At 50.5% G+C, this 24538-nt stretch overlaps 2 protein-coding genes across 5 annotated transcripts in view; one reads left to right on the top strand and one right to left on the bottom strand.

The window, feature by feature from the left end:
* Window positions 1-2223: 2223 nt before the first annotated feature.
* CIMIP2B (ciliary microtubule inner protein 2B) lies at window positions 2224-8135 on the top strand. The gene is made up of 6 exons (XM_003943809.4): window positions 2224-5905; window positions 6599-6822; window positions 6912-7120; window positions 7341-7392; window positions 7469-7666; window positions 7936-8135. Exons 1-6 carry the CDS (start codon window positions 5844-5846, stop codon window positions 8022-8024), a joined length of 834 nt encoding a protein of 277 aa, XP_003943858.1. The 5' UTR covers window positions 2224-5843; the 3' UTR covers window positions 8025-8135.
* RUSC2 (RUN and SH3 domain containing 2) overlaps window positions 8132-24538 on the bottom strand; it is a 71415-nt gene continuing 55008 nt past the window's right edge. For 3 of the 4 annotated variants that reach the window (XM_003943808.3, XM_010331689.3, XM_003943807.4), the window contains exons 2-12: window positions 22033-24138; window positions 14380-15018; window positions 13947-14132; window positions 13640-13780; window positions 12098-12174; window positions 11721-11895; window positions 11526-11631; window positions 10807-10853; window positions 9175-9991; window positions 8931-9068; window positions 8132-8849 (exon numbers count right to left, since the gene is read on the bottom strand). In XM_003943808.3, the coding sequence (XP_003943857.1) occupies window positions 8648-8849; window positions 8931-9068; window positions 9175-9991; window positions 10807-10853; window positions 11526-11631; window positions 11721-11895; window positions 12098-12174; window positions 13640-13780; window positions 13947-14132; window positions 14380-15018; window positions 22033-24070 (4566 nt within the window). In that variant the 5' untranslated portion in view covers window positions 24071-24138 and the 3' untranslated portion in view covers window positions 8132-8647. The remainder of the gene's footprint in view (window positions 8850-8930; window positions 9069-9174; window positions 9992-10806; window positions 10854-11525; window positions 11632-11720; window positions 11896-12097; window positions 12175-13639; window positions 13781-13946; window positions 14133-14379; window positions 15019-22032; window positions 24139-24538) is intronic. The other variant, XM_039474858.2, reaches the window with a different exon arrangement.

Below are 24538 nucleotides of genomic sequence, written 5' to 3'. Positions count from 1 at the left end.
AAGTGCTGGGATTACAGGCTTGAGCCACCGCGCCCGGCTCTCAATTTCAATTTCTATGAGGCCTGGCTATATGGCAGGCCATATAGTTCCTTCCTTGGATACCCAGGAAATCTATCCATCCTTAAGATATCCTCTCTTCTTTTCACTCTTGACTCTTTTCTTTTACTGGGACCAGCCAAAGTAGACAATTGTTTCTTAGAGAAGCTCCCACTAGAACACTTGTTAGTAATAGTATTTGACAGTTCATTTAGGTGCAGCAGCTATTCTGCTTTATTGTACCATTTAAGTTAATCCTTACACTATTAGCATTCTCATTTTATAGAGAAGGGAAAAAGAGATACAGAGAGGTTTGCTAATTTGCCCAAGGCTGTACAGCTCATAAGTGATGGAGCCAGGATCAAGCCTATACTCTCAATCATGAATACTCTCAATTACGAGGCCAGTATGCATTTGAAGCTAAAAATTGCCTCTGAATTTCAGCTTTGATTGAATTCTCGTGTATTTATAAATGATTGTATATAACTGGAATTTTTTCTTTGCCTCAATAGTTAAGGTGGGTTTAAAAAAAATTTATTTCTGTAAGAGGCAGGGTCTTGCTCTGTTGCCCAGGCTGGAGTGCAGTGGCTATTCACAGGTGGGACCATAGTACCACTCTACAGCTTCAAATTCCTGGGCCCAGGTGATCCTCCTGCCTCAGCTTCCTGAGCAGCTGGGATTATAGACATGCACCACCACGCCCAGCTCAAGGGATTTTAAATGTCTAAGTGTTAGGTTTTTGTTTGTTTAGCCTATTTAAAAATTTTTAAATTGTGTTTGTGTGAGGAAATGTGGTTTCTTTGGGCTTCTTGGAATTTTTGAGATTTTTCTTCATGGCTTAATGTAAGGTTAGTTGTTTTTTTTTAAAACAAAACATTGTGGGGCCGGGTGCGGTGGCTCGAGCCTATAATCCCAGCACTTTGGGAGGCCGAGGTGGGTGGATCACGAGGTCAAGAGATCGAGACCATCCTCGTCAACATGGTGAAACCCCGTCTCTACTAAAAATACAAAAAATCAGCTGGGCATGGTGGCGCGTGCCTGTAATCCCAGCTACTCAGGAGGCTGAGGCAGGAGAATTGCCTGAACCCAGGAGGCAGAGGTTGTGGTGAGCCGAGATCGTGCCATTGTACTCCAGCCTGGGTAACAAGAGTGAAACTCAGTCTCAAAAAAAAAAAAAAAAAAAAAAAAAATCTTCATTGTGGTATTCATTTTATTCTTTCTCTGTACCTCTGTCTTCAGAGTGGCTCAAGCATTGTCTGTATTGATCTATAAAGTAACTGCCTAGTAGAAATAGTTAATAAGTAGGCTGAATAAATTAATATTGATCCTTGCAGATTTGAAGAATGTTATATATGTAAAAAAGCCAGGCCAGGTGCCATGGCGCATGCCTGTAATTCCAGCACTTTGGGAAGCTGAGGAGGGCAGGTCGCTTTAACCCAGGAGTTCCAAGACCAGCCAGGACATGGTGAAACTGTCTTTACAAAATAACACAAAAATGAAAAAACAGCAATTAGCTGGGTGTGGTGGCATGTACCCGTAGTCCCAGCTACTCTGGAGGCTGAGGTGTGAGGATCAGTTTAGCCCAGGAGGCCAAGATTGCAGTGAGCTGAGATCATGCGACTGCATTCCAGCTTAGGTGACAGAGTGAGACCCTGTCTCAAAAAATAAAAAGAAAAAGGTAGAATAGAGACCAGACCATTTCCTTTCCTTTGATCCCTCCAAATACCACTATTTCTGATCATACCACACTTCTTTCAACCTCAAAAGCATAGATTTCAATAGTCATAATCTTTGGTTTGACACATTCTCATCATTGGTCCACGCTTTATTAAAATGTATACATTGTCGGGCACGGTGGCTCACGCCTGTAATCCCAGCACTTTGGGAGGCCGAGGCTGGTGGATCACAAGGTCAAGAGATCGAGACCATCCTGGTCAACATGGTGAAACCCCGTCTCTACTAAAAATACAAAAAATTAGCTGGGCGTAGTGGCGCGTGCCTGTAATCCCAGCTACTCAGGAGACTGAGGCAGGAGAATTGCCTGAGCCCAGGAGGTGGAGGTTGCGGTGAGCCAAGATCGCGCCATTGCACTCCAGCCTGGGTAACAAGAGCGAAACTCCATCTCAAAAAAAAAAAAAGTATACATTATAAGCATTTTTTTTTTTTTTTTTTTTGGATATGGAGTCATGCTCTACTGCCCAGGCTGGAGTGCAGTGGCACGATCTTGGCTCACTGCAACCTCCACCTCCTGGTTCAAGTGATTCTCCTGTCTCAGCCTCCCAAGTAGCTGGGATTATAGGTGCGTACCACCATGCCTGGCTATTTTTTGTATTTTTGGTAGAGATGGCAATTTGCCAATATGGCAACTTTGCCATATTGGCCAGGCTGGTCTCAAATTCCTGACCTCAAGTGATCCGCCCTCTCTGCCTCCCCAAGTGTTGGTATTAGAGGCATGAGCCACTGCACCTGGCCCATTATAAGCGTTTTTGAAAACCATCTCAAACAAAAACTGAAACTTTGACAATAACATACATCTAATCATGTGGTTCCCACTTTCCCACCCCTTTTGCTTCACACCATCTGAGCGTTTGAAACTCATGTTTATTATTCCCTTGCTTTCCTTTTATGCAGTTTTATGTATCTGCATGTATTTTTTTAAACTAAAAAAGGTTTTGTGTTGCATGTAATCTTTTAGAGTTTATTCTTTTCATTTCGTTTCAATTTTGGTGGACTATTGATTTTAGGAAATTTTTTCAAAGGTCCTGTGATTTTTCTTTTATTCATCCTTGCAAAGGAGATTGATGTTTGCCCAGGGTTGACATACAATCTAGTGATTTGGGAATCTGTTTGAAATTTTACAGCAATTCCTGGTCAGAATCAAAGGCAGAACAGAAAGCTGTAGGCTGCCATTGTGGGGACCCAGCAGGCTGTTGGACTGAGTGGGGTGCTGTCCTGGTGTTCCTCAGTGGACCTTCATAATCTCCAGTTAAACATTTCTCTCACCACCACATCCAACACTGGCCACTGGGTGTGGCGGCCTCCCATCAGAGCAAGTTGTGGTTGTGTTACTGTGATGCCTCTCCCTGGAAAGAGGCACAGAGGCAGGGAGCATTCCTGTGGCCCCTCAGCTGGCCCCGTCACTCCTTTCTCAGATTAGAACACCCTTCAGAGATCTAGAAAAATTCTTTATTCAGATAGAAGCAATCATAGTAACAGGCCATTCTACCTATTGGATAGCGCTGTTTCTTCGTAAGTCATAAACCTAAGACTAACCCTAATCTGTTTCCTAACTTGTGTTTTAACTCATACCCTGATTCTAACTGCCATGGTCTTTTCTGCAGAATGTGTTCTAGTCCCTACGTCCTAATTTATACCCCAACTTCCATTCAAATCTTTCCCTTTTTCAATTTCATGGACTCTTTGCCCCGAACCTCCAATATTTGTTACTGCCCTCAGCTCCTTTCCTTCCTCCAAATGCCAACCATGAACTGTTCTTCGTTGGCATTCCCACCAAATGCCAACCATGAACTGTCATTTGGTTAGCACTTACTGTAAGCTCATTATGTATCATCTCATCTAGCTGATATCCTACTCTAATGGTAATGTTTTTCCATTTTATAGATAAGAAAACTGAGGCTCAATGAGATGAATTTGGCCAAGGTCCATATCTCTGGTGAAGGATTTGAACCAGTTTTGTTTTTGTTCTTTTCGAGACAGTGTCTCATTCTGTTGCCCTGGCTGGAGTGCAGTGGTGCATTCTCGGCTCATTGTAACCTTCACCTCCTGGGTTCAAGTGATTCTGCCACCTCAGCCTCCTGAGTAGCTGGGACTACAGATGTGCATTACCATGTCTGGCTAATTTTTGTATTTTTAGTAGAGAAGGGGTTTCACTATGTTGGCCAGGCTGGTCTCGAACTCCTGACCTCATGATCCTCTGGCCTTGGCTTCCCAAAGTGCTGGGATTACAGGTGTGAGCCACTACGCTTGGCCATTTTGTTTTTTTTTTAAATTATGATGCCTTTGGCTCTAAGTAAAAGAAAACTTAAAGTGGCCTTAATAATGAAATTTACTATTTCACATAAAAAGGCTGGTTAATTCCATGGCCCTACATTACCTTCAGGACCCTGGCCTTTCTTTTCTACCATCCATCCTTGATGTGTCCAGGCCTTGTCCCCAGGTCAGCTTTCCACAGGGCTTCCAGTTGCCTGCCACCATTTCATCCTCACATTCCCTGAAAGTCTAGGGGCAGGAATGGACATTGTTTCGTGTTGTGCATCTCTGTCTCTCTCACTTGCTCTAATTTGATGTGAATCTTTTTTTCAAGAGCAAAGAAACTTTCCCCAGCAACCTCCCCGGGCCCAGCAGATTTCCCTCATATTATCCCGAATGCCAGAAGCCTGTGTCTAAGCAGTCATGGGGAAGGGGCTTAGACTAATCCAGGCTCATTCCTCCAGGCTGGCAATCCAAGCCCCCCTGATGAAGTTTCTGGCTCCTCGGAAGAAAGGACATGGGGGTCAGGAATAGGTATAAGCTGTGACAGTGTCTGTCACAAAAGCCAAAGTCTGGTTGTTAAGCTTGACACACTGCTGCTATCCCGGGCTCTCCCCTCAGCTCCCACCCTCACTCTAGCATATTTCCTCAGCTGTGAGGTGAGTCTCTCTCAACTCTAAAGGACACATTCCAAGGCTGTCCTTGGCAGAACAGTGAGGACCTACATGAAATGTGCCTTGGGGCCCAGTGCTCTTGTGCAATTCCCCTGGGATGTCAGTGCTGCCCTTGGTCAGCACAGGCACATCACTGGAGGTGGGGAGAGGAACAGAGCTCTGCCTCAGGAAGGTTGGCCGTGAGCCCTCAGCTTGGCCCTGACCCAGCCCCAGAACTGTCTTTTGTTTTGTTTTGTTTTTGAGATGGGGTCTGGCTGTGTTGTCCAGGTTGAACTGAAACTCCTGGGCCCAAGAGATCCTCACGACTCAGCCTCCCCAGTACCTGGATGTGAGCACAGCTGTACCCGGCCCAGAGCTGGGTTTTAATCATGTTCCCCCTCCTCTGAGAGCTCATCTTCCTGGTCTGTACTTTTTCTTCTCTTAGAATTGAAATCACTTTTTTAAACAAATTCTCACTTGCCTCCTAGTCTAACCACCCCTCCCCACCAACTTTATCCTGTTTCCTTCTCTCAATCCCCCACAGCTTTTCTGGCTCCCGTGGGGTGCACACTTGGCCACTGTGGCCAGAGCCTAGCAGAGCGTGGCTCATTTTGTTGAATGGATGATTCTGATTATAGCAGGTATTCAGTAAGCCACTTTTGTTAATTTGAAAATAAATGATGTTACTCCCTAGAGGTGTCTAGATTCCTTTTTATCCCCCATCACCTGTCTTCTTTCACCTCCCCTCTGGGCCCTGGCTTTCCTCAGACCCTCTTTCTCCAGGTCTCCCATTCCTTTGATGAAGACTCATGAGGAGCACAGTGTCCAGATCTCAGGCAGGCACTCAGGCAGGGAGTCACCGAGACAGAGCTCAGTGGCCTGAATGGTTTCTGCTGTCTCATCTCCCACTTCCCACCTCAGGGCTTCCCGCGGTTCGGGCCCTGCCCTGCAAGGCAGGACCACCTTTGTCCTGGACAGACAGACCCGCTAGCCTCTGCTCTACGGTTCTGCCCACCTTGGCCCTGGCTGTCTTCACACGAGTGCCCCCTCCCTTCTTTCCTCCCTGAGCCCCGCCTCCTTCCTCTGGCCCCGCAACCCTGGACACGGTACACACAGACCGGAGCCTTGGCTCAAAGGCAAACAGAAGAAACTGCCTGGCTCCCCATGGCTGTGGCCAGCACCTTCATACCGGGGCTCAACCCTCAGAACCCTCGTTATATCCCGGGGTAAGACTCCCACCCAGCATTCCCCACTTGCTGCTGGGAGTAGGGGTGGAGGAATTATGCTGCCTAGAGTATGGGGCCAAGCGGACAGATTGGTTTGGGAGGCTGAGGTCTCTATGGTATTGGATGGAAAAGGAGAAGCAAGGGACTAGTGAGACCCAGGTCTGCCCCAAAGCTTTATGTTGTTCTCACCATGGGAACAGGGTAACAGCAGAAAGGAAGGATTGAAAGCCCAGGCAGAAAACTTAGAAATGCCTGCTGCAAGGCCGGGCGCGGTGGCTCACGCCTATAATCCCAGCACTTTGGGAGGCCGAGGCGGGTGGATCACGAGGTCAAGAGATCGAGACCATCCTGGTCAACATGGTGAAACCCCGTCTCTACTAAAAATACAAAAAAGTTAGCTGGGCATGGTGGCGCATGCCTGTAATCCCAGCTACTCAGGAGGCTGAGGCAGGAGAATTGCCTGAACCCAGGAGGCGGAGGTTGCGGTGAGCCGAGATCGCGCCATTGCACTCCAGCCTGGGTAACAAGAGTGAAACTCCGTCTCAAAAAAAAAAAAAAAAAAAAAAGAAATGCCTGCTGCAAATATATACACAGCTGAGTCCAGAAAGATCAGGGCTTCAGATGTCTCTGCTTCTGCCTCTGGGGAGTGGTGGGCCAGGGGGATTCTGGTGAGTGGGTGAATCTGTGCTGCAGGTACACTGGACACTGCCCACTACTTCGGTTCAGCATGGGCCAGACCTATGGGCAGGCGACTGGTCAGCTACTTCGAGGCCCTCCTGGCCTAACCTGGCCCCCAGTCCACCGCACACTTCTGCCTCCCATTCGGCCTCCAAGATCAACTGAGTTTCCCAGGGGGAGCCTGCCTCTCAGGCGTGGGCACAAAAGGCTCAGCTCCAGCATGATCCCTGGGTACACAGGTTTGTACACAGGTATGCACAGGTACCCTCTCCCAGGAGCGTATGTCCCAAACACTAATGAGTCTTCCTTGTCTCCTTCCCCTGCCCAGGTTTTGTACCCCGGGCACGGTTCATCTTTGCCAAGAACTGCAGCCAGGTCTGGGCCGAGGCTCTGAGTGACTTTACTCACTTGCATGGAAAGCAAGGGAGTGAAGAGCTGCCAAAGGAGGCCAAGGGAGAAAAGGACACAGAGAATAACCAAGGGCCAGAGCCAGAGGGACAGCTGGAGGAGGAGCCAGCGCTGGAGGCGGCAGAACAAGTGAGACCAAGAAGCTGATGGGCAATGTGTAGGGGTGGGGGTGGGGGCCTTATTGTGTGTCTGGGCCAGGGGGCAGCCATGAGTAGAGTAGGCCAGGGCGCCCTACTCATGGGGCAGCCATGAGTAGGCCATGAACCCTGTGGGTTCAGGGGATATGTGTTTGACTGTTAGCTCCACCTCCCTAGGAGCTTGTGTGAGAGCACAGGGGATTCTCTCATAGGCTTCTCCCTACTCCATGGATGACAGGGACCCTCGGAAGTTCTTCATGTCAGGTGAGAGCCAAGGGGGGTCAGGATCAGAGGCGTGGTAAGGCCCCAGGATGTGTTGGCTCAGTGTCCCCATCCCCAGGCTTCACCGGCTACGTGCCCCGTGCCCGCTTCCTCTTCGGCTCCAGCTTTCCTGTGCTCACCAACCAGGCACTGCAGGAATTTGGGCAGAAGCACTCACCAGGCAGCGCCCAGAAACACCCCAAACATCTCCCCCCACTTCCCAGGACATACCCACAGAACCTGGGTCTTTTACCAAACTATGGGGGCTACGTGCCAGGTGAGACAATCCCCCAGGGAGGCTTTGGGGACTAGAATGTTCATATAGGTATTGGGTAGGTGGGGTGGTTGGAACTAATAGATATAGGAGGGCTCAGATCATGTGGTTCAGCTTTATCATTAGGCAGAAAAGGAAACTGAGGTAGCTACCCACATGGAGAGTTAGGACCAGATTTTTGAGGGCTGTTTGGATGTATAGCCAGCTGGCTGAGAATGAAATGGCTTTGCCATGCTGCTGGCTACATGTGACAGACTCTCTTGGCCACACAGGGTATAAGTTCCAGTATGGCCACACATTTGGGCATCTCACTCATGATGCTCTGGGCCTTGGCACCTTCCAGAAGCAGCTCTTGGCTTAGGCCCCTGGACATCAAGTTTTCCCTTCCCTTTTCATCTATCCCAGCCATCCTTTTGGAAGGAAGAAAGGTAGAAGGGAGGGTGGGGGAAGCAGGAAGAGAAAATGGTCTGGAGGCTGAGCACCTTTTTTATTAATAGGTATAATAAATAAATAAATACATACATAAACAGACACCTGGGCTCCTCCTCCCTCTTCTGATGACCAGGCACTGGCTACAGCCTATTTACAGCTGGGGGGCTTAGGGAATCTGGCCCCAATACTGTTACCCATCCTCATCTCCACCTGGCCTAGGGAACCCTGCAGATGGCTTTCTGGGCCACCTGCCTCCATGAGACTTGCTTGTCTACACCCATGGAAGGGCTGGCCCAGACGGGCCAGGGGAATCCTGGCAGCCCAGTGCTGCATCCCGTCCCTCCTTTCCTGGGTGGAGGTCTGGACGAGGTCACTGGGACAGATAAGGGGGCGTAATTAATACTGAGCACAGGGAGCAGGTGCCAGCATAGGGATACATGGCCCCAGCTCCCAGTTTACTCTCTGTACCCAAGCCAAGGGCTTGGGAAGGGCTCTTGGGCTCTGAGTCTGGGGGTTATGAGGGTCCCTGAGGCCACCAGCATGCACAAGGCCTCAGTTTTGGCTGCTTCCAGGGGTCAGACTTGGAGTTGGGGTCAATGTCACGTAGGCCAGGGGCACCAGGCCAGAGTCAGGGCCACGGCTACAGCGCAGCCAGTCTCCTCCAGCTCGCCCCAGCACTCGAAGGATGTCTCCTTTGTGGAAGCTCAGCTGTCCAGGGCCGGTGGCCAAGTGGTGGCACAGTGCCTGCACCTCGCTGGGGACAGAGCACATGGTCAGAGAAACCCCATCAAAAGCCAACCCCAGCCACCCAGCCCTTCCATTTCCCCAGACTCACCACGGAGGACTGGAGGGCAGGGCTGGAGAGTGTGGCTCCTGCAGGCTGTCCTTGGACTCTGGCTCCCGGCGGGCACCCATTGTCTGTGCCACCAGTTGGAACATGGACTTGTCCAGGCTCAGCCAGTCCGAGGGGAGTCTAGGGGATAGCAGCCGGGCTCAGGCTCTGCCCAGGCTGGGCTGTGTCTGTGCCCCGGCTTAGAGCAGGCTCCCTCCCTCCATACCTACCTTGGGCAGGCTCTCACCTGTTTGCAGGCCGGGCCTCCCGCTGGGCTTTTCGGGAGCCAAAGAGGTGTCCCCACTTGATGCCTCCAGGTGAAGCCTCTGAGGCCCCTTCCTCATTTTCTGCTGGTGGCGCAGCGGGCCCTTCCCTCTCCCGACTACGCCTCAGCTCAGCCAGCACAGAGTCAGGGGGGCTCCCCATCCAGAAGGGCCAGCCCCTTTCCCGGCCCAGGGCCTCCTCAGGGGCAGGGCAGGCCTCAGCCCCCTCTACTACTCCTTCTCGGGGCGGTGGAGCCTGGGGAGGCCCCCCGCCTCCTACCCCTTTCTTTTTCTCACTGCTGCTATTGCTGCTGCCACGAGGGAATCTGGAACCCTCAGTGGAGCCATCAATGTAGACCTGGGAGCTCTGCATGAGCTGGTACCACCAGCCGGCATGCCCGCCTTGGGCCCACCTGCCACGCCCTGAGCCCCCAGCTGCCTCTGCCACCTCTTCTGGCTCCTCCTCTTCCTCTTCTCCACCTTCTGAAGCACCCACACCCTTCACCCGCTCCCCCTGGGCTGCCCTGTCCACATCTCCAGGGCCCTCCTGGCCCCGGGCCCGGGCCAACTGCAGTGTGGAGTGGGCAGACAGCAGCAGGTCCTGGGACACCCGCAGCAGTTCCTTGTGCTGCCGCTGCTGCTGCCCACTTTGCAGCAGCCGGTGCTGGAACAGTAAGTCGAGGCTGAAAGGCAGCAGGGCTAGGGGCTGTAGCAGCAGCAGCAGCTCTTCAAAGAGGCCAGGGCACACAGTATGAGCTGCACTCAGGAAGCCCCAGGGCTGGTAGTGGGTCTGGATGATGTCTAGGGGAAAAGAGAAAGGGACTGATCCACACAAAAGCAGAGCCTGGCCTGAGTGGGGCTTTGAAAGACAGCCTGGGCAGAGCTGCTGCATACAGTGGCACAGGCCGTGCACTAGGCAATTTGCACGTACTACAGTGTAAATGCTGCTGTCTGCAGCTGTGCAATGCCTGAACTCTCCAACCCCAGGCGGTGGCCCTGACTTTAAAGGAGTAAGATGCTGGGATTCAAGGCCATGCAGGACTACTTGGTGGATGGTCCTGGGAGGAAGCCAGGGTTGCAGGTCACCTGACTTCCAGATTGCTGGAGTATCCTGCTGGCTCCAAGGCTTGTTTTTTGTTTTTGTTTTTTTTTTTGAGACCAAGTCTTGCTCTGTTGCCCAGGCTGGAGTGCAATGGCACAATCTCAGCTCACTGCAACTTCTATCTCCTAGGTTCAAGCAATTCTTGTGCCTCAGCCTCCCAAGTAGCTGGGACTACAAGCATGCATCCCCACACCCAGCTATTTTAGTATTTTTAGTAGAGACAGGGTTTCACCATGATGCCCAGGCTAGTCTCGAACTCCTGACCTTGAACTTCTACCTCAGCCTCCCAAAGTGCTGGGATTACAGGCATGAGCTACCATGCCCAGCCCAAGGTTTCAACTCAAGCAGAAGCTGGGGAAGGCCTTGGAGGAAGCCCGAGGCTCTGAGGATGAATGCTTGTATGGTTACCCTCCCCATCTCCAGCAATGAAAAGACAGCTTTTCCTTCCTCTTTTGCACCCTCTGAATTCTGACCTGGTTACGTTTGTGCAACAGAGCAGGATTCTGGGCATTACCTTCGTGGTTATAGAGGTGATTAAACCAGAACTCCAGGGACCGGATGCTGTAGGGAGACAGGTGAAGAAAGTTGAGTCTTCTGTGAATAGAGCCAAATGAAGAGGCAGATCCAGGGGGCTCAAGCATGGGAAGAATAGCTGAACTCTCCCTTCCATGGCAGGATTCATTTCACCTAATTCCCGAGAGTCAGTGGGCATGTGATTTATAAGCCAATTGCTTCCTCCTGGAGTGGAGTCAGCCTGCAGTAGACCTAAGAAATCAAGGCAGCTACTGTGTGAAAGTACAGGCAACTCAGGGCCAAAGGGGATGGCCCGGGCCTGTACCTGCAAAAGCATGTTACTAGGATGTGTGTCCCAAGGTGGACTTAGGGTCAAGCAGGATTTGGAAGTAGTGCTGGAATGGAGAGGATGAGGGGTTAGATCAGGGTTTACAAGGTCCAGAGAACTTGAGACACCCAAATAATTTTCAAATAAGCCAGATGACATATTTGTAAGAGCAGAAGACCACATTGGTGACCAGTGTCAGTCATGGGCACAGTGGGAAAGCAGTGACCTACTGAGACGCAATCGCTGGCTGGGGGACAGTGAGCCTGTGTGCTGGCCAAGACCCTGCAGATCCACCCATTGTGTCTCAGTCCAACAAGTTGTTTTCTCAGTGCAGGCAGAGCCTGGGGAGTGGGGCAGGTTGTTGAGGGGATCTTGCTGTTCTGTGTACTCACTTGAGCAGGCCGAGGATGAAGGCGTTGAAGCGCATAGTATGACTGGTGAGCTCTGGGAATTGGCTGACTTTGTTGTAGAGGCCATGCAGGACCTTGGTGGATGGGCCTGGGAGGAAGCCAGGTTGCAGGTCACATGACCAATTTCTGGAACCCTAAACTCAGCCCAGGGTCCCCATCTTGCCACCCAGCACCTACCTAGCTGTGTGGAAGCCTCAACCACACTCCATGGCATGTTCTTACGCTGCCCAATGATAACGTCCAGTACAAAGGCCTTGAGCCCATCCTCCAGCACGGCTCGGACAGCAGGGCACAAGTACTTCAGAACCAGGTGACCCACATTGGGGCTCACAGAACTGTTTCCCAGCTTTGCCTGCGGGTGCAGTAGGGAAGTGCAGAAAACCCCCTCAGGCCTGCCCGTGGTCCTCTTGTAGCAGGCCCTCATGGTTCCCCTCTTGCTATCCCCATTCCTAAGTGCCCAACCCTGGGCTCTAAATGCAAGACAGCAAGGGAAGGTGGTGGCGCAGGACAGGCGAGGTCTTGCAGAACTCGGCTCTCCACATTTCCTTGCCTACCTTCACCCCGGGATCCCGGCTTGTGCCAAAATGGGCCACAATGAGGTCCACAGCGGTGTTAACAGCTTTTACCAGCCCTGCAAGAAAGAATGTCATGTGACAGGTCCCTGAGAAAGTCCTTAGCCAACTCAGCTGGGGCTGAAACCTCAGTGGGGGTGGGAAAGTGCTCCCACACTTACTCAGTCTCCACACCTGCATGTGGGTCTCTGTAAAACCTTCAGGCTTGGCCCTTTTCTGGGTCTGCCCAGTTCTTAAGCACTTCCTGTCTTTACTTCCCAGCCCGGTGCCACCTCAATGACGCCTTTGTTAAGTCTCTCAATGTCCTCACCTCTTAGCCCTCTTATTCCAATCCTGAGTCAGTCTACCTATCAGTTTTCTCCATTCTGAGAAACCAGGCCACTGACCTGAAGAAAACCCAAGTCCCTCACACCAGTGCCAGACAAGGGCGATTCCTTGATATGTGCTTCATCAGCACGCTCTGCCACACCCTCAAACTGCCATGCGAAATCTATACCCCTCCTCTCAAGCCCTTGGTTCTGCTATAGAGAAGAGGCCCCTAGTCATAAACTCCTTTAACTTCCCTCTGCCTCCAAAATCTGTAACAGTCCTGTATGTACACCCCTCGCTCCCTTGTTCACTTGCATCCCCTTCACATCCTGGAGGAAGGTGGCTGTTCCCCTTCTTGCCCGGTTCTCCTTTCTCCCTGACTTCCGATTCTCCCTTTCTGCTTTCGCAGGGAACTTCAGCTGTCTCTCTCCCTCTTCACAGACTCCTCTTCGGCCCACAATTACACTCAGTACTCTCCAGTTCCCTAAAAATCTTAGTTCAGTGGTCACTTATTTGCTAAATAGAGTGGTTCTTTTAATTCCTCATCTTACTAGATATCACCAACATGCTTACCCAAGCTGCTGGGCCCTCTAGTACCTTCACCCGCCCCTCTAAGGACACTGAGGCATTTTTTTTAATGACATCTAAGCCTCCTTATTAGACTTTGCTCACTATGGAAAGGGACTGGAGCCTGACTCTTAAAGTCTCTGATGAAAGACCCTTGCTCACTCACACGCACTCAGGATACACAGCACACAGCTTCCCCCTCTGGCCCCAGGGCCTGAGTGCTCCAACTCCTTCCCAGCACTTGGAGATTTTTTTGCTTTGTGTTTTTTGAGACAGAGTTTTCACTCTTGTTCCCCAGGCTGGAGTGCAATGGCGTGATCTCGGCTCACTGCAACTTCTGCCTCCCAGGTTCAAGCAATTCTCCTGTCTCAGCCTCCTGAGTAGCTGGGATTATAGGCGTGGCACCACCCCCAGCTATTTTTTTTGTATTTTTAGTAGAGATGGGGTTGCACCATGTTGGCTAGGCTGGTCTCGAACTCCCGACCTCAAGTGATCCACCCACCTTGGCCTCCCAAAGTGCTGGGATTACAGGCATGAGCCACTGCGCCTGGCCAGCACTTAAGAGATTTAAGACAGGCTAGGTAGTAGGGCAAACGTGAGGAGGTAGTGACAGCAGAGTCCCTGGCCTGAGCTCGGGGTTATATGCACCTTTTTTCTGAAGCAGGTCGATGGAAATGGCCTCTGAGCTGCCATCTGGGGACAGACAAAACTCAGCTGGAGGCTTCTCCGTCAAGGAAAAGGGGTCCTGGAAGTCAGGGCAGGTCAGTGGTAATGGCTTCACTGCTTGGCCTGGAAAGAAAATAAAAATCAATCCTGAGCAACGGTGCAGGAGTTCCAGCCCAGTTCAGTGCCTTGTACCATCTGAGACATGTTCCTTTGGGACTGACCCCTTCCCTAACCCTTCCTAGCCATGGCAGAGCCTGCCCCGGGTGTACTGGGGACCCTGCTCACATACCATTCAGCCGACAGTTCAGATGGCTGGCAGCACTGAGAGAGCCAGGGAACTCAAAGATAGGGTTTCTTCGGGCCAGCCGAGCTTCTTGTGATCTTCGGTCTAGGCTCCCTGACAAACCAGGTGGCCCTAGTGGGTTCTTCCTCCTGTATTCCCGCCACTTGAGGGCTTGAGGGGATAGATGGTTGGCTGGAAGCAGAACAGATTAGCAGAAAGACAAGAGTTGGCAGGAGACACTGAGTCAGAGTTTCACATCCACCCAGTGGGCCCATATGAAACACTAGGATATCTGTGGATATTATCTACAGATGCTGGGGAAGTGAGGTAGACATCCTAACCTCTGGCCCCAGGTGAAAGTGTAAGAAACCACTCAAAGGGGAGGTGGAAGTGCTTATGTGAGGTGGTGGGTTTGGGAGGGAGATGCTGGATCTCATACCATTATTGGGCCTGGTGGCCATGCTGCCCTCACCACCTCCCCGGGCCAGGCTCTCTGCTCGGCTGAGGCCAGATCGCCAAGAGCCCAGAGGCGGTAAGCTTCCTGTTCCATGGAGCCGGTACTCAGCTAAGGTCAGTATCTTCTGATCCTCCTTCTGTGGCTGCTGGGAGGTATCAGGCCGGATGGCAGGACAGGAGTGGTTCCATGGGGGCAGGCTTTCTGTGGCTGTGGGCTGCTCTGGGGGAGGGGAGCACGAAGTAGAGGCAGAAGAGTCAGTGCTGGGCCCAAAGGGGCCAACACTCCGGATGGGGGAGTAGCTGCCCAGGGGTGATGGCCGAGAGGTCTCTGGCTCAGACCCAGCTTTCCTGGCACCTCTGCCAGTGCCTCGGGGAGTGGATGCCTGCAGCTCCCCTGAGGGGGCTGGGACTGAGACTTGAGCAGTAGGGGCAGCCACTGGGGCAGGCTGCTGTGTACGGCTGCAGCCGGAGAGGCTGTAGAGATGGGAAAGGCTGTGGAGGGCCCGGGCCTTGGCCAGCTGCTTGGGGAAGTGGTGCTGGAACACGAAGGGCTGGATGGGCAGCGTGGTTGGCCTCTGTTCCTTGCTGTAGCGAAGGACTGGTCGGCTCTCAGTGCCACCCCCTGTAGCAAAGGGATGGAGAAGGAATCAGTAGACAGACACTAAAACCTAATGAGAGAAGACCCAGAAGCAAAGATGGGAGACAATGCTCTCTGGGGAGAGGGGCAGGGATCTGGCTGGCAGGAATTGAATGGGTAAAAGTTCGTGGAATGGGACACTGCTCCCCTCTTTTGTAAAATGTTTCCTATTGTTTTTATGATGTGCTGGACTGTGTTGTATCTCTTTGCTGTTCAGTCCCTCTTCATTTTCTTGACTCCAAAGGTGAGTGTATCTTAAGGCTCAATGCTTGCATCTCACCTTACACTTTCTTTCTTGCAGTTTGAGTTCAGACTTCCATAGGATGACTCCCAAACCCACATCTGGCTTATTTGGAAATTAGTTGGGTTTCTCAGTTTTACTGGACCTTGTAAATCCTGATCCTCTCCATTCCAGCACTACTTGCAAATCCTGCTTGACCCTAAGTCCACCTTGGGACACACATCCTAGTAACGTGCTTTTGCAGGTACGGGCCCGGGCCATCCCCTTGGCCCCTGAGCTGCCTGTACTTTCACACAGTAGCTGCCTTGATTTCTTAGGTCTACTGCAGGCTGACTGTACTCCAGGAGGAAGCAATTGGCTTGTACGTCACCTCTAGATCATTCTGCTTTAAGAGTTCTGCTTTCAGTTAACATTTGCTACAGCAGCTCATCCATCACCTTTCTCCTTTTTTCCAATCACTTCTATTTCTGTCAATGGCGGAACCATTTTCTTTGTTTTGAAGTCTTAGAGTAACAGTCACACATTTTCAGTGAGGAAAATGTTTCAAATATTACTGACTTTAAGCTTTTGCTCATTATCCCATCTCCAATCATGCCAGCACAATTCATTCTTGAGCAAATCTAACTATAGTAAGATAGTTCTTTACTTGCAGCCTTCCTGTTATCCATATCCACTCCCACTCTTCATGATCCTGGCATTGGAACCTCAAGAGTCCACATTTGCTCCCTTGAACGGGGGTATGTTCCCCAAGGCTGGGGGGCCTCTCCTGTGCTTTCAGCCAGTCTTCAGGTCAATGTCCCTCAAAACATGGTGCTCAGAACAGAAAAGGCCAGGACCCTGCAGTGGGACAGTGGATGGACTGCACTTCCGACAAAACACTGTGGACCTCCAAGTAATCGCAAGATGGCGCCATAAGCACACATCTGGCCTGCAGCTCTGTGAGGGCTCACCAGCAGTGGGGCTCACCAGCTCTGAGGCGGGAATTAGTTCTCTTACTTGAAATGTAGACAGATTAAAGTACTTGCTCAAGGTCACACAACTAGGAAGTGGCAGAGCTAGAATTCTGCTTACGCCAGAGTCTGATTTCAGAACCACTGTTCTTTTTACCACATTGCACTACATATGAAATTGTATCAGGCCAGGTTTTCCTATCCCTCATCTTATTTACATCAAAGAGTCATAGGGGACCAGGACCACAACCCGTTGGGAGGTGCTTCCCAATCCACTTTGATGGCACTTTCAAGCTCCACCCTCCTGCTATCCCCAGTCAGTGCTTACACAACCTCTGCTTTCTCCCTGGCTCACTGTGCTGCAGCCACACGTCCCTGTCCTTAAACTCCAGGTGCGTGAACATCTCGGGCCCTTCTGCACCTGCTTTTCTTTCTGCCTGAATCTTCTCACCATTCAGGCACCAGCTCAAATACCACCCCCTTCTCGGATTACCTCAGCCCCTCTGGCAAGTTGCTTTCTATCCCATTACCCTGTTTTCATTTTCTTTTCAGCATTTTTCACCATCAAAAGTTGTCTTATAAATGTGTTTATTGCCCATTACTCCTCAAAGCTCCAGAAAAGTGGGGATTTTATGTTGTTTACTGCTGGATCCATAAGGCCTGGAACAGAAGCTGGCACACAGTATGCAGTGAACAACGATCTGTTCAATGATTGAACCGCCACGAAGCCAGTCCCACTACAACCAGAATCATCTTACATACATCAACTAGCTTCAAGATACAAATGTTTTATATCCCAGAATAAAATCTAATCTCAGTGCGCTAGGTGCCCACACCTGCTACAAGCCAGGCTGCTATCCCCTCAAACTTTCCACACCTGTCCTCCCTGACCCTACCCTTCCCAGTCCATCCGTGCCATGAAGTATACTGCTTTTCCCATTGGGAATGTGTTCTTCCTTTCCGCCTATTTAAGTATCAGTTTTCAAGGCTGAGCTGACCCTGGCTACCGGATCAGGTCATCCCAACCACAGCTTTATTATACCCCCTATATAAAGGAGTCTGAATTAGACTGCTTATTCCTATCCTTTTAAAACTCTTCTTTACTAAGTTCCCAGAGTACAGGTTGAGGCAGACGAATAAGGTCAGGTAAGAAGGGGACCTGTGGGGAATGGGTCTTCGTTCTACCCTCAGGTAATATACAGAATAAGTTTTCTCACTTTTCTATGTGACATTCATTCAGAAAACCAGAGAGAGACTGTATTCACCTAAGTCAGTTTCTCTCTAGGTTAAATAGCACCAGTACCTTCTTAAAATGTGGTACCTAGAACTCAGTGGAATCCACTGAGCACTCACTGGTTCGGAGGAGTGAGGGACTATCCACTCTTTCTTGCTGGAGTCTATGAATGAATCCAGTCATCTTAACTTTTTGGAAGCTCTACCAAACTGCTGACTCATTCTGAGTTTGCAATCAATTCAGTATCCCAAATCAATTCAAGTGCAGGTTACATATCAAACTTAACATTGCTCTCTGCTTTATTAGTTTTGTTCTTAAAGATTCAGTAAGATCCCTTTGCATCTTGATTCTGCTGCTCAGTATCTCAAAGAGCCTTCTCAGTGTTTTTTTTTTTTTACTTTTTTTGATACAGAGTCTCACTCGTCACCCGGGCTGGAGTGCAGTGGTGTGATCTTGGCTCACTGCAACCTCTGCCTCCTGGGTTCAAGTGATTTTTGTACCTTGGCCTCCTGGGTAGCTGGGACTACAGGTGTGCACCACCACACCTGGCTAATTTCTGTATTTTGTATTCTCCATGTGCCAGTCTGTTCTAAAACTCTTGGCCTCAGTGTTTTGCCTGCCTCAGCCTCCCAAAGTGCTGGGATTACAGGTGTGAACCACCACACCTGGCCTACTTTTAATTTTTTTTAGAGACAAGATCTCACTTTTTGCCTAGGCTGGAATGCAGTGGTGCCATCATAGCTCACTGTGCCTCAAACTCCTGGGCATAGGCGATCCTCCCGCCGCAGTCCCCCAGAGTAGCTAGGACTACAGACATGTGCCACCACTCACAGCTATTTTTTTAAATTTTTTTTTCCTGTAGACACAGGGTCTCACTATATTGCCCAGGCTGGTCTCAAACCTGTGGCTTCAAATGATTCTCCCACCTCAGCCTCCCAAAGTGCTGGGCTTACAGGTGTGAGCCACTGTGCCCAGTCCACCTCAGCTTCTGTCATTCCCAGATTGGATCAGCCTGTCTTTTGTCATTCAAAACTTGAAAAATGAATTGTCATTTGTTTTTGATTTAGAAAAAAGCTATACAGAATATAGAGAAGACTGGAGACTTACAGAACAGAGCAGCATCTTGATATGAAAAGTCTCAATCTGATAGAGAAAACACTGGTAACGCCTCTCCTCACCTATCTGAGCAGGATATTTCTTGCCCTCAGAACGCCAGCCATAGTATCCCACGAGATGCGCCCAGCAGACAGACACTGCACTCTAAGAAGGGAGTGGGTTCCAAAGGACCCAGTCAATCCTTGCTATTTCTCTTCCCTAGAGATCTCCCTCTCTCCCATGCCTACCCCAAGGACAGCTCTTCTGTGTATGTTTAGGAGCATGAAGTCTTCTGATGGACTGTGACCTCCCTGACAACACAAATATTATTTATAGTTTTTAAACATTTTCTTTTGAGAAGCCAACAGACCCAACCTAAGGCTACAGCACAGCTGTGAGAATTTGCTGTCCCTGCTTTACCTCCCCTTTCCTTCCTCTGAGATCTGGTTTCCACTCTCATTACCCCCAAATATTGCCTTCAGGATTCTTATCTTAGGTGATTTCTCTTTAGAACTCTTTTGGTTCAAACTTTTTTTGAAACTTCTCCTCCTTTGGTTCCTGTGACTTCACTCTCTCCTGGTTTTTTTCTTTTTGAGATGGAGTCTCTCTTTATCACCTAGGCTGGAATGCAGTGACACAATCTTGGCTCACTGCAACCTCTGCCTCCCAGGTCCAAATGATTCTCCTGCCTCAGCCTCTTGTGTAGCTGCAATTACAGGTGCCCGCCACCACACCTGGCTAATTTTTGTATTTTAAGTAGATACGGGGTTTCACCATGTTGGTCAGGCTGGTTTCGAACTCCCGACCATAGGTGACCTGCCCGCCTCAGCCTTCCAAAGTGCTGGGATTACAGGTGTGAGCCACTGCGACCAGCTGCTCCTGGTTTTTGTATTGTCCTAATTCTTCTGAGTCTCTTTTGAGGGTACTGCTCACTCCTTAAGTCACAGTATCCCCTTCTTCCCTTTGTAATGCCACACTGTCCCTGGATCCTCTTTTAGCCACTTTATTATATATATATTTTTTGAAATATTGCCTCACTCTGTTGCCCAGGCTGGAGTGCAGTGGCTTGGTATAGGCTCACTGCCACCTCCACCTCGCAGGTTCAAGCAATTCTCTTGCCTCAGACTTCCAAGTAGCTGGGATTACAAGCATGCGCCACCCCACCTGGCTAATTTTTGTATTTTTGGTAGAAATGGGGTTTCACCATGTTGGCAGGCTGGTCATGAATTCCCAACCTCAGGCGATATGCCTGCCTCAGCCTCCCAAAATGCTGGGATTACAGGTGTGAGCCACTGCACCCAGTGGGTGCCAGCTACCACTTTTATTCCAATGACTTTCCACTCTACATGGTGCTTTCCTGACTTCAGAGAAGACACCTTTTCCAGTCCATCTTCTGCCCAAAACCAGTGATTCAATTTTTTTGTTGTTTTTTGAGGTGGAATTTCACTCTTGTTGCCCCCGCTGGAGTACAATGACGCCATCTCAGCTCACTGCAACGTCTGCCGCCCAGATTCAAATGATTCTCCTACCTTAGCCTCTGGAGTAGCTGGGATTACAGGTGTGCACCACCATGCCCAGCTAATTTTTGTATTATTAGTAGAGACGGGGTTTGACCGTGTGAGCCATGCTAGTCTTAAACTCCTGACCCTGGGTAGCCCCCCTGCCTTAGCCTCCCAAACGGCTGGGATTACAGATGTGAGCCACTGCACAGGGCCCAATTACTTCTTTTAAAAAATGAGGCCTGGCCGGGCACAGTGGCTCATGCCAATAATTCCAGCACTTTGGGAGGCTGAGGCAGGTGGATCACCTGAGGTCAGGAGTTCGAAATCAGCCTGACCAACATGGAGAAACACCATCTCTACTAAAAGTACAAAATTAGCGGGGCATGGTGGCACCTGCCTGTAATCCCAGCTGAGGCAGGAGAATCACTTGAACCTGGGAGGCAGAGGTTGTGGTAAGCCAAAATCATGCCATTGCACTCCAGCCTGGGCAACAAGAGCAAAACTCTGTCTCAAAAAAAACAAAAACAAAAACAAAAACAAGAAGGCCTGAAGGAGCAACCAATCAGTGATCTTTCTAAAATGCAAATCAAAACATATCATTAAGCAGACAAAACCCAAATCAAACAAAACCAAACAAATGCGAAGAGCCATTTCTCTGACTAAAATCTTTCAGTGGTTCCACCTGCATTGCACTATGGCTATACCAAATTATATGCAGTTCCTAGAAAGGGTCAAGCTATTCTGTGCCTTTGTGGTTTTGTACAGACTATCCTGTGAGCCTAGAACATTCTTCTTACAAGTCCTCACAAAGCCTAATCCTAATAATCTTTCTAGATTGGGCTTAAATTTAAGTAAACTGTGTTAGCAGTCCCTCCCTGACATTTCAGTCTGATTTAGATACCCCCTCACTGGCCAGTACTGCATATTGCCATCTCTTAATTATCCATTTCATTTTCTGTTTCCATCCTTCGTTGGAATCCTTGAAAACAGAGATCAACCCTCTTATCTCTGTCACCAGCACCACTGTAACACACTGGTATAAAATATTTATTTAAAAGTTTACAAAATGAATAGGGAGAGCTGGCCTAGGGAAGCCACTTGGAACTTAAAGATCAAGGGTCAGGTCTAGGCTCTTTGGAGGTGGCTACAATCACTGATCAAAAAATAAACCTCACTGATAGACATATCCCTTGGTTGTCCCTTAGGCACTGCAAATTCCTAAATGTCCAAACCTGTACTATGTCTCATCTCTCTTCCAGGAAATCTCCTGTGATTACAACCCTTATTCATGGCCTCATCTTTCCCATCATCCAGGTTCAGAATCAGTCTTCTGAATCCGTTATTTCCAAATATGTCAGCCTCTAAGTTCTGCTGATTTTATCCCCTCTATTGCCTCTGTGGTTTTTTTTTTTTTTTTTTTTTTTTTTTTTTTTTTTTTTTTTGAGACAGAGTCTCACTCTGCCCAAGCTGGATACAGTGGTATGATCTTGGCTCAGTGCAACCTCCACCTTCCAGGTTCAAGCAATTCTTCTGCCTCAGCCTCCCCTGTAGCTGGGATTATAGGCACTGCCACCATACCAGGCTAATTTTTATATATATATATATATATATATATATTTTTTTTTTTTTTAAAGTAGAGATGGGGTTTCATTATGTTGAGGCTGGTCTCAAACTCCTGACCTCAAGTGATCCGCCTGCCTCAGCCTCCCAAAGGGTTGTGACAGATTACAGGCATGAACCACCACATCCAGCCCCCTCAGTGTATTCCCTCAGTGTATTTTTGAGTCCTCTGTCTCCCCCAACCCCCCACCACAGTGAGCCCACTCCACTATAAGCTGTGGGACCTGCCCTGGCGGGATAACAGACGTGAAACCTCTGGTGGCATGGATGAGGTGGTTGGCAGGGACCTGTCACCGAGGTGGCCATGCATATCCTGCTGGTGAATATCCGCATATTGCTAACCCTTAGGCTCCTTACCGTCAGCTCTAGCTCTTGTATCCCTCTGGGTATGGCTGTTGGCTGGGCTCCCTGGGAGAGCAGTCCCTGGATCCATCAGCTGAGCCAGTGGGCCTTGCCCAGCAGCTCTGAGGCCAGCAGGAGGCATCTCACTGGCGTGGGGTCCCTGACAGACTTGGGTGGACCAGGGTGGACTTGGCTCTGGGCCAAGCAAGTCCATGCCTGGCCCCAAGGGCATGGGTGGCAGGCTATAACTACAGCGAGTGGCCTCATCCAGTGGGGCCCCCTGATCTTGCTGAGCTTCTTGGATGGGTGAGAACTCCTGGGAGGAGTCCCCAACACTCACACGAAGTGGGGGTGAGCCAGAGCCTCCAGTTTTCTTCCGGCCCTTGGCCAGCTCAGCAAAGGAGGTGACTCTCCTGGGCGGGGAGCTGGGCCCGGCCATGGCTACAGGGCCCTCACTCAAGCGCACTGGGCAACTCAACATGCGTTCCAGCGAGCCCAGGCGGACAGGAGGGCTGCGCTGCAGGCTGCGATCATAGCTGCGGGAACGCTGACGTCCAGTGCTGAGGTTAGGGGGTGAAGTATTCGTGTACACTTGCCCCTCAAGCACAGTGGGGCCTATAGCAGCTGCTGCTTGGACAGAGGAACTCACTCCCTCTTGTTCCTCTGGTTGGACTTCTGGCTTCTGGAATAGGTAATACTCAGAGGGCTGGCTGGGGCCTGGGTCTGGGCCGGGGCCTGGTGGGGGACTTATCTTGGTGTGTTCCTCAGAGCAGCTGGTGATGGAAGAGCCAGCAGGGCTTGGGGATGACTGGGAGGAGAGGTCACAGGTGACAAGTTTATAGTAATTTTGTGTGGCCACAACAAGACGGGCCTGGCTCTGGAAGCAGGCTGTGAGGTCAGCCACTGCTGGGCACGGCTCACAGTGTGGGCGGTAGGAGTTGCAGTTGGCATCAAGCTCAGGAGATGAGGCATGAGGGCAACCATAGCCCCCTTCCCTTCCTGCGCTTTCAGGGTGATGTGACTCACAAGACATCTTAGACTCAGCTGGGGAGGGCTGCAGATCCAGGTAGAAGGCGCCAGGGTCTGAGTGGCTGCAGAAGGAAGAGTCGCTGCAGGACTGTGGGACAGAGTTGAGATTGGCACGGGGAGTGCCATGCATCTTGTTGTAGAGGGTGCTGAAGGTGACCAGTACACCATCTGAACTGTTGCAGGAGGAGTCGCTCACGTAGCCCATTGACTGATCAGCTGCCTCGGACTGACTGGATGTGCTACTGCAGCGGCAGTGCTGGGCTCCTGAGCCAGAGCATCCTGGGTTCCTTGGGGATTCATCTGAACTGAGCTTCCATTCCTGGTCAAAGGAAAAGCCAGAGGTATCACTGGCTCCACCCCCGCTGCCACTCCCACCAGGTCCCCCACACTCATCCAGCTCCATGGTCTCTGCTTCCAGCTCTGGCCGGCAGCAGCGGCTGGTGCCACACTGCTGAGTATTCAAGGTCATCACTGGCTCCTGCTCTTGCCCTTCCACCACTCCAGACCGACTGCGTGTTGCCCCCCATGGCCTGCCCACTCCGGGGCCAGATGGTGGCAGCTGGAAAGAGGATAGATGGAAGGTGGGCTGGCCAGTGCCATGCAGGTGGAAGGACTGCTGGGTGGCACTGTCACCAATGCTGTCATCATACAGGTCACCAAGTCCTGGCTCACCCACACCATCCTGCAGCAAGAAGGGGTTGTGTCGTTTGGGGGCTCCAGGACCTCTTCCATCCCGACTCCTAATCTTGATGCTGTCTGTAGACCGTGCAGTTCCTCCTGGAGCAGAGTGCAGGCTGCTGTATAGCAGGGAGTCGGCTTGTCCTAGGTCTTGATCGGGCTTCGTGATGCCTAGCTCAGGTGGGCAGAAGGGATTAGGTCTTGTGCTCCCACTACTTCCGCCTGCCCCTCCACAGCACTGCCTGTCTGGGACTTGACAGTGCACCAGGGGGATGTGATGAACGATGAGGGTCTCTCCAGTCAGCTTTGGGGGACTATCCATTCTGGAAAGTTCGAATAAGGGCATCAACAGCACCAGACACTGTCCCCGGAGCCCAGTGGGGCAGAACACATTTCATCAGGAGAGCTTGGCACCTGGAGAGAGAGGGAAAGAAAGGGAACCTAATGTCACCTCCCTGGAAGCCAGGGACATGCCCTTCCCTACTTCATTTTCAGATGGAGAAGAGCCCAAGAAGCTTGAGTCAAGGTGGAGCTTAACTGCACAGCCCAATAGGCGGGTGGGGACCTCACCATGCTTTCTGCATGTACGGGTCCAGCACCGGAGGCTCCCCTTAACTTTAAGGTCATCATGCCTCAAATTGTCACAAAAGGCTAAGTCCCTCTAATGCCACATATAAAGGTCTGGGCAGCACCTTCCCATTCTCTTTCAAGGACCTTGTCCTTGGCAGTAAACAATGACTAGTCTTGAACACAAAAAAAGTATGAATAATGACACAAGCAAAAACCATCTAGGATGTCTAAGCTATAGCACACA

The sequence above is a fragment of the Saimiri boliviensis genome, chromosome 2 (assembly GCF_048565385.1).
Source record: "Saimiri boliviensis isolate mSaiBol1 chromosome 2, mSaiBol1.pri, whole genome shotgun sequence".
Classification (NCBI taxonomy): domain Eukaryota; kingdom Metazoa; phylum Chordata; class Mammalia; order Primates; family Cebidae; genus Saimiri; species Saimiri boliviensis.
Note: the sequence above shows the minus strand (reverse complement) of the source record. Positions and strands in the feature narration are given on the sequence as shown.

Bases quoted from the DNA above. Each gene is read 5' to 3' on its own strand.
- CIMIP2B (XM_003943809.4), top strand. From the start codon at position 5,844: ATGGCTGTGGCCAGCACCTTCATACCGGGGCTCAACCCTCAGAACCCT. The intron at 6,823-6,911 runs GTTTGTACACAG...TCCCCTGCCCAG, and splicing joins CATGATCCCTGGGTACACAG to GTTTTGTACCCCGGGCACGG. The intron at 7,667-7,935 runs GTGAGACAATCC...TTGGCCACACAG, and splicing joins CTATGGGGGCTACGTGCCAG to GGTATAAGTTCCAGTATGGC.